This window comes from Benincasa hispida, chromosome 7 (assembly GCF_027475165.1).
Source record: "Benincasa hispida cultivar pf3 chromosome 7, pf3_genome.v1.1, whole genome shotgun sequence".
NCBI classification, from domain to species: Eukaryota; Viridiplantae; Streptophyta; class Magnoliopsida; order Cucurbitales; family Cucurbitaceae; genus Benincasa; species Benincasa hispida.
Genome location: NC_143484.1, coordinates 47054816 through 47063957, shown reverse-complemented (window position 1 = coordinate 47063957; position 9142 = coordinate 47054816). Strand labels below are relative to the sequence as shown.

General features: G+C 31.1%; 1 protein-coding gene across 3 annotated transcripts; it reads right to left on the bottom strand.

The window, feature by feature from the left end:
• Window positions 1–231: 231 nt before the first annotated feature.
• Window positions 232–8816, bottom strand: LOC120082032 (Protein kinase superfamily protein). 3 transcript variants are annotated; one of them, XM_090315724.1, is made up of 8 exons: window positions 8778–8816; window positions 3726–4069; window positions 3077–3198; window positions 2780–2975; window positions 1813–1930; window positions 1681–1728; window positions 879–979; window positions 232–604 (listed from the first exon to the last, which is right to left on the bottom strand). In XM_090315724.1, the coding sequence occupies exons 1-8, from the start codon at window positions 8782–8784 to the stop codon at window positions 491–493; spliced, it is 1050 nt and encodes a 349-aa protein (XP_090171850.1). In that variant the 5' UTR covers window positions 8785–8816; the 3' UTR covers window positions 232–490. The 3 variants fall into 3 exon arrangements, with proteins under 3 accessions (XP_090171850.1, XP_038893174.1, XP_038893175.1); XM_039037246.2 differs by lacking the exon at window positions 8778–8816 and adding an exon at window positions 5535–5845 and having other exon boundaries at window positions 3726–4143; XM_039037247.2 differs by lacking the exon at window positions 8778–8816 and adding an exon at window positions 5535–5815.
• Between the last annotated feature and the right edge of the window lie 326 nt (window positions 8817–9142).

Genomic DNA, 9142 nt, shown 5'->3' with positions numbered 1-9142 from the left:
TAGAATCATCCTTGCTCAATTCAACATTATGGTGCTGAGAGTCTCTGAATGTAATATGACCAAGGGATTAATCTCCGAATCTAATCCTTTTTCAATTCAACATTAATTGACATTCTTATGATCAGGCAAATCTCCATGTCTACACATTTTACTAAAAAACACCCTTGCTCAAAAGAAGAGACGTGATACAACTTTTAGTACAACAAAAGATGAAACCCTAAAAGTAGAACATTAAAAACAAATCACACATGCATATTAGTGGATTTATTAACATCATCCTGATTCAGATTCTTGGTCTGGCAGAAAATTTCTTTGTTCATTTACTTTTACACAACAATCATATGGAGCGACCCTTCAACATGGGAGGTCAAATACAACAGTTTTTCACAAAGTCAATAAAGGAATCATAACACCTTACATTACATGGAACCTTCAAAACCATAAACAAATTTTCCTACCTATTTTCACATGGAACCAAAAACTCACCCAACTAAACACGAGTCATTCTCTCCTTTCCCAGAAGATCACGTTTCCTAGACCAATATTGCTCAAACCTCTGCCTCGCATATTCGATATAATCAAAGTCGATATCATTCACATGCTCCTGCAGAGGACAGGAATGAATTGATGATAAGGACGTTGTTTAGGAGATCGAGTTGAAGCATGAATATGTACAGAACATGATTGAAAGAAGACTTGGTGTATATACTGTTTCAATATATGAGAAAAATAATATCATAAATGTTACATGTTAGGGAACAGAACGACAACTTATTAGCAATTAGCACACAATAAAAGAAAATGGCCATGACTGTTTCAAAAGAATGTGTGAATAAGGCTAATAACTATAATGAGGCTTGTCAGAAGAGCGAAATTACCGATATAATTCCCCAGAGGCCCCAAACAAGATGGCTAGCAACAGTATACTTCTCGACATCTTGGACTAATTGCTCAACCTCAGCATCAGTGGGTTGATAACCTGCATATACACAACATAATTTAAGGTCCCAAATCAAGAAGTAGCTCAAGACATCCAATTCTCAAAACGATATAAACCCATACAAATGCTTCTTTGATCTATCAGAAAATATATGTCCACCACTGAAAATTGGGTACTCCTCAAATGGTAGACGCCAGAAATTTGAATGGTCCCAGAAATTTAAGACGGGGAATGGCAATAAGCAAAGAAGAGCTTAAGAAAATTAACCAAGTGCCAAAATAAAATTGTTACTTTCCATCTGATAGCTATTAACAGATGTAATAAGATCAAAATGAACATAGTTCAATTCGGATACGAATGTCTTGACAACCAAAAGGCTTGTGGTATGAATCCCCTTACTCCTATTGTTAACCAAAAAAAAAATGATGTAACAAGTATTGGGGTCAAATCCAAATAGGCAATAAAATAATATAGTAAGATCTAACTTCTAAAACCAACATGAGCATAACTCAGCAATAATTGGTATATACTCCTTCCTCTAAGATTGAAAGTTTAAATTTTCATATCCCACATTTGTTGTACTAAGAAAAACAGATCCAACTTCTAAGGAAATGATACCAAGAACAACTTGAACTTGGGAAGGAGCAGTATTTTGCATTTATATTCCAAGAACTGGATATCGCTGCTGATCACTTTGTCCCTAGTTAATTCTGATTCTATAGTAAATATTATAAAATTACCTGAAGCGCTCAGATATATTTGCACAAATCTTTTACGCTCCTCCAAACCTGTTAAGCGAAAAGAAGTCAATATTGCCCTTCAATCATGACCAAAAGCATACAAGCATACCGATAGAGTTAGACAAAACAAACCAGGATATTTGGTGTGGTCCAAAACATGTGGAGTATCTGTATGATAATCAGCAGTCATTTCACAGAAGTGATTTGCAATGTCAAAGGCTACGGGATTATAACTTGCATATTCATAATCCTGTAAAGAGAATTATGAAAAATCAAATGAGTAACGTGACTCAAATCTATATTCCCTTGCCTAAATGAATAAACTTGTACGTAGGTTCAAGCAACAATGATAATGGTCATAAATAAATAAACCTAAATTAGCAATGGTTCAAGCGACGGAAACATGTTCATGTCTTAATGACTGATTAACTTCAGAGTACCAATCTTGGATTAATATTCATCTACCTAAAACGAGCCTAAAATTATTAAAAAAAAAAAAAGGTTGTTGCAAGTTTTGTGTTCCATTGTTAAAAACTAAGCAAAAGTTTGTTGTCATATTTTATGTTGTTTTAACCACCACTTCATACATTTCCACAAAACAGCAAACTGCGGAGTAAATATGTTTTATAGCCCTGCATTGCATCTTTTATCAAAGCATTGCATAAAACATGCATCTTCATCGATTCTTTAATTCTGGCAAAGGTTGACAAGGAAATACTTTTTCCTTTTCTTGGCCAAGGATTGAATACATGTTTGCTCTTCCAAATTCAGCTTTGGCACCTCATAATAACTCAAGAAAACATTTTAATATATATATATATATATATACTTTGCAACACTTTGCTACGAGAACCTTAGCTTGGCACTCCTATGAATATCTCATAGTTGCAACACTTATATACCATTTTCTCATCAATGAACTTTCCAATAGACAAATGATAATGAGCAATCTGTATTCTATCTTTATGTGATGCAGTTCATCAAACAGTCTACTTACAAAAAAAAAAAAAAAAAAAAAAAAAAAAACACACACACACACAGACATGCCTTTCCCCTATTCCAAGAAAATAAATTCTAAACAGCAGAAATAGAATATTACGATTATAGTTATTGATCTAGTCTCCTCGTCTAGCATTATGTTTCCGTACTGTAGATCATTGTGGCAAAAACCTATACTTTGATGATCACCCAAGAGGTCCTTTTCCAATAGAGAAATCTCTTCTTGCATAGAATCCAAGCGAAAGGCTTTGGCTTCTTCAGGTGGGGAACATTTTTTGGCAGCAGTAAGCCAATTTCTGAAGTTTCAAAAGGAAAAAGATATATATATGTGAAAGGACCTTAAGAGCTATAATGAGTGAGAGAGATGGTTAATATATGTGCCAATAAAGTACCATACCGCAACCTATTCCACAAGCACACATCCTTCGGACCTGGAATATCAAGATCATGGAACTCCTTCATTTTAACGGCTATAAGAGAAGATATTTCTGAATCACGTAGATCCACAGCAGATAATGTCTGACAATCATAACAAGACAAGAGAAGCACTATAAGAAGAAAAATCAGTATGCTGTCTTTAGAAAATAAAAAAGCTGCTAATATTATGTTATATTCAATTTTCCTGATACAAACTATGCAAGTAACACAATAAAGTGCCAAATAGATTACCAAATAATAAGTTACCAAATAGGTCCTTAAAAAGATATGCAATAATAAGTTAGAAGTTACACAAAGATGCCAAGAAAAAATGGTTGATAAGTTGAAGGAAGAAGTTAGAAACATGGGTATACTTTAGCATTGTGGCACAGAACTCTTCAAATTGCTATCCTACATTAATCAAGGAGGAAATTTATGAGCAACATCGGATGTCCAATACAACGAAACAAAAAAGATTCGAGATCATCGTCTCACAAATTTATCATACCTCAAAAAACTCCATCAATTGTTGTACTTATGACATCATTTTAATCTGACTTCTACTTTCAGTTCATGAAAATTAAAATTAAAGTGAAGGCATCACTACTAGGAAAATAAAACCTGTATACCCTTGCATGGATGAACTCTTCAATTCGACCAGTTGAAAATCGCCCTAAAAGCCGAGGTCCCTGTCCGTGCTTTGACATAAACTCAAATGTCTTTATCTCATCTTCTCGGTTAAAAAACACTTCCACACCTTCACCATAAATCCTAACCAAAACCTTTCTAGAAACATCCTCTGTCTTAGTAGGCCACTTGATTTGGAAGACCTCATTGGTCATGGCTCCCTTCAAAGGAATCATTTGCAATGCACTTGGATCAATTTCATCTCCCCATTTGGTAGCCAACGACTGCAAAATCTCCCTTGCTTCTCGAGGTAGACGCTCTTCTTTCTTATTTGTTGCATTCTCCACTGTGACCATAATTAAACCAATTTCTAAAGAAAATCACTATCACAACAAACTTCTTCAGGTGAAATTATCCGATCTGAAAAATTTTGGAACCAGCAGTTGATAATCAATATCCTTAAAGAACCATTCTATCCAGCACATCCCCGACTGTTGTGCAGGAAGAAATTCAATTTTAAAAAACAATAAAAATAAAACCTCTAGGAAAAATAAACAATATAGAACCTAATTCTTGTTCAACAAACCTTGGGAATTAAAATAAATTTATAAAGATATTTCTTCTTTGAAAAATAAGAATCAGATATAAGTTTGGAGGCCGGAGGGTGAACATTCAGATGATGAAAATGACCCACAATATTGTAGCACTAATATATCACATGTCATACAAGTTATATTATTATGAAATGTTCAAAGCAGTATCAGAAATTATATCAAAACTATTACCACAAAATCAATTTTGAAAGCTACAGCCAACCGTCATTCAATTTTGAATACATAAAACATCAGTCAATAAGTGAACCGCATTTTAAGATTCAAAATTTATGAAGTGATATGACTCTTGCAAGTTAAAGCAAAGTCAATTTCTCAAACTTGGAAAGAAAGAGAATTATCACAACATCCAAGAGCATTCAAATACTAAGATTTACATATTAAATTATGTATAATGAAAACGATCCAAACAACCAATCAATAGCTACCAAAATGATTATAGTTCAACTCACATCCGAATGTGTTAGCGACCAAGAGGTCTACGGTTTAAATCTCTCTATCCCTTATTGTACTAAAAAAGATAAATCAATGGCTGAATTCCCCTCCAAGATTTAGAGAAAGAGAGAGAAATCAACAAAAAGAAACCTCTTGTTACCAAATATACCAATCATAAACTTAACATGAAATACAGACACTAATAAAATGTCAATAATTCCAGGACGCTGGGTTTTTTCTTTTCTTTTTTTTTTTTCGTGCTCCTTTCTTATTTATGAGAGGAAATCGAAGCTTAAACAGTAATCTCACATTATTCACAGAAGAGTATGTTTGAAAAAAATACAAAAGTTGCAAATCATTGGATTATTAAATGGGCTATACATAGCATGGAAGAACTGAATTCATTCCATTCTACACATTTACCCATCCCGATTCATCCTACGAAAAAAAAAGATTGAAACATAGTAGATTCCCCCAACGCCATATACTAGTCTCGCCAATCAAATGAAACAGGAAATTTTCTCTTGAAAGATCGTCAGGCAAGCCTTCCATTTCAGATCTCCAAAACTCAATTAAGAAAGAATCATAAAATTCAAAAACTATTTTCCCGCAAGAACGTCAAACCTTATATGTGATTAAGCCCATTCAAATTACAAACCAAAATTCAAACAATCGAAACAAAATCCCTTCCTATATAACTGGAACCGTTGCAAGAAATATATGATCAAGGGAAACAATGGAAAACATCGGCAGTCGATACCAAACCTTTTAGCAGAAATGAACCGATGAGGAATCAGAAAAGGTTGAAGAACAGAGAGTTTCCAAGCAATTCCCGAGATTTTGATTCTGCAGAACAACGCCACCAAGAGCCTCCCACCGATGGAAGCTTAATAAATGGCTTGCTCGCGGTAAAATACAAAAGAGAAGAGAGGAGAAAACCAGAGAAAATTTGTAGAATTTTTTTTTTTTCGAGTTCAAACATAGAGAACGAAAATTGCCGCAAAATTTAGATTTCGTTGATAAGAAATAATACAATAATGATTAAATAATTTAAAAAACAAAAAAAAACGGTTCTCAACATGCGGTTAAATTTGTTGTGTTTTAAAACTAATTAATGCTGTAATTCCACGTCGGCAAAGGAAGTTCAGCCGTTGGATTTTGAGAAGCGAGATCTGACGCGGAGATAGAATGAAAAGTCACAATGACCAAATACTTGCAGGTTTTCGTCATTTCGTGTTCTTTTCTTCAAAGGCGAATTTTTCGGGAATTTTTCTTCGCTGGAGCAGCTGTCAACGGTGTACTTTGTAATGAGATCCTGACACGTGTCCGGTTTTCAGAAGGAAAAATTTTAACACTACACTGTTTTAATTCATTGTTGTCATAATAGTATTTAAAAGAAACTAGTATATATTGTAAGTATATATGTATATATTGTAAGTATATATGTATATATGTATGTATATATATATATATATATATTTTGTAAATATATATGTATATATATATATATATTATTAGGAAAATTATTTCAAATAGTAAAACTGATAAAAATATTCACAAGATATAGTAAAATTTTAAAACTATCAATGATATACGTTGATAGACACTAATAAACTTCTATCAGTGTCTATTAATGTCACTGTCTATCAGTATCTATCATTGATAGTTCTAAAATTTTACTATATTTGGTAGATATTTTGATTCATTTTTCTATATTTAAAAACAATCCATATTATTATGTATAATTTTATTAACTGTCAACATAAATACATTTGTGGTGAAAAAAAAAACAAAAAAAGAAATACTTGTCATACCTTTAACTAACTATGCAAAATGAACAAAGTTTAAATAAGATAAATGTTCGATTTTCTCACTCTATAGAGTGTCAAACAAATATAGACTAACTATTCATTTGTTTGTTCATATGAATAAAAACAAGATGAATAGTGTGATTTTACGAGGTTGAATCTTGATATGTATGAAGAATAAAATATTTTAATAGAAAAAACAGTTGAACTTAATTAATTATAATTTTTTAAATAAATTAAATGAAATTAATGCCAAATAAAGAATGTCCACTTTTTAAAAAGTAAGTTTTTTTTAAATTTAATCTTATGCTTGTGTCATCACATAGTAAAAGTATCTAATAACTTTGTGAATCATGTATGGTGACCTTTAATGCATGCATCTCCCTACTCATTATCACTCTTATTGACTCAATACTTATTTTGACTCTGGCTCTCATTACTCGTTATCGATTATTGCTTTGTATATTTTAAATCTGAATGGACATATAACATTTTGTTTCTTCATTATTGTGTTATCATCTTCACTCTTTCAACAAGGGAGCAGTGGTTGAAAATGGGAGCGAGAGTAATAGCAAGTGTCAAATTAGCGAGAGTGATAACAAGGGTAAGTAGTGAGAAAGGATTGTCAAGGGCTACCACACGTGCTTCAAAGGGTCGTTACAATAATCTTACATTGTCAAAATATCAAACATAATATTGTGTTTTCAGAAGGGGGGATGGGAAAGGGGAAGGGAAAAAATTAGGGCCGTTTATTTTTTGGGAATGTAAATAACCGAAAACTTATGTGTGAAATTATAGATAGCTGGAATTGCAGATGTCCAAAATCTTAGAAAGTAATGTTTGTTTCATAGGAATATGTTTTATAGATGCCTAAGAATTATTGTTAACTGTCTTTGTTTTACCGGATTTGTACATGAGAATGTCTTAAATTTACGTAGTTTTTCAATAATGCCCAAATTACTATTCACGTGATTTTCTCATTAATTTAATATGATTCGAATTTATATAACATATTTGGTATTTTATTAATTTAAATTTATTTTTATTTGTTATTTTTTGAACAAATTAATCTTTATTAATTTAATATTTTGTGATATTTCAGAAATTAGCATTGTCATATTATTAACCATCAATCCCAAAGTACGATGATCCATATCTACAAATAATATAAATATATTTTTCCTAAATAAGCTTCAAAACATTAATACAAATTTACCTTATAAATGTCTCAAAAAAAAAGAAAATATAATTTGAAATGAAAATACACAATATAATTTGAAGAGATAAAAAAAAATATTTAATCTAGTTTGAAATAAACTTGAATACAAAATCTAATCTTTTAACAAGAGACACATTTTCTATCTCGTTAGACTTTTTTTTTCAAAATAATTGTAGATTTTATATATTTTGAAACAAACTTGAATAAAAAAAATTTGACCTTTTAACAAAAAAAAAAAATTTGTTTTATTAATTTTATCACTAGACTTTCTGTCAAAACAATTATAGATTTTTTATATTTTGAAACAATCTTGAACACAAAATCTAATTTTTTAATAAAAAAAATCAAATCTTTTATCTTCATTCCATTGTCGGACTTTCTGTCGATTTTTTTTTTCTTTTTGTATTTTACAGTAGAACTAGGTCTTGACTTAAATTGAGAATCCACAATACTTAATTTTAATTAAGAGTTTAAGAACTTATTAGATATTTTTAAAAAGTTCAAAGAAAAAAATCGAGAGTTTAAAAGAACTAATAGATACTTCCCAAATTAAAGTTTGATAAAAGAAAAGTCATACCGTAATAATAAGGTCTAGACTCAAGTCTCAACAAGGAGAACAAAAGTTTTTTTTAAAAAAAAAAAATACAAAGAACTCTAAATTGTGCTATAGACTCAATAAAAAAATACAATCAAGATTTTTTCTCCAAAAAACCACACACATACACACCCTAATTATGGTCTAGTCTCAACAAAGAAAATACATAAACCTAATCTAAAATGCATTCTATACTAAATGAAAGACTTTGAGACCTCCAAACTCAAAGTAAGGTCTCAACATAAATCTCATATGAAAAAAATAAAATGATCAAAATTAAATAGACAACACCAATAACAAAAACAGGAAATGGTAGAAAAACTAAAAAGAAAATAAGAAAGGGAATGCAAAATGGAGAAAAAGTAAGAAAATGAATGTGAAAATACCTTGCATAGAGTTTTGTGTGAGAGACTCTCTGTGGATGAAACCTAATTAAAAGTGGTAAGAGAAAGAAAACAATGTTGGCTAATTATATACTAATTAGGGATAAGGATAAGGATTGTAATTTTATGGATGTCTGATAGCCAGGAATCTTGAAAACCCATCATTTCAATGGGAATAGAGATGCCTAGAATGGAGGATTCTAGGATGTCCGATATCTTTGGATGTTTGACTATTTTAAAATTATTGCAATACAAATAAAGGAATCTAGATGTCCATGTAGGGATAGTCTAAGATTACCACGAAACAAACAACCCCTAAGACCAACATGGAAATATAAATTTGAAAATAAGTGATTTAATAAAAATAT

What these genes read in the sequence shown, in the direction of transcription:
- LOC120082032 (XM_039037246.2), bottom strand. Translation starts at nt 4,079, where the DNA reads ATGGTCACAGTGGAGAATGCAACAAATAAGAAAGAAGAGCGTCTACCT. An exon ending in AAGAGTTCATCCATGCAAGG is followed by an intron (nt 3,199 to 3,725) that starts GTATACAGGTTT and finishes TATGATTGTCAG; the next exon opens with ACATTATCTGCTGTGGATCT. An exon ending in GCCTCTGGGGAATTATATCG is followed by an intron (nt 605 to 878) that starts GTAATTTCGCTC and finishes TGTCCTCTGCAG; the next exon opens with GAGCATGTGAATGATATCGA.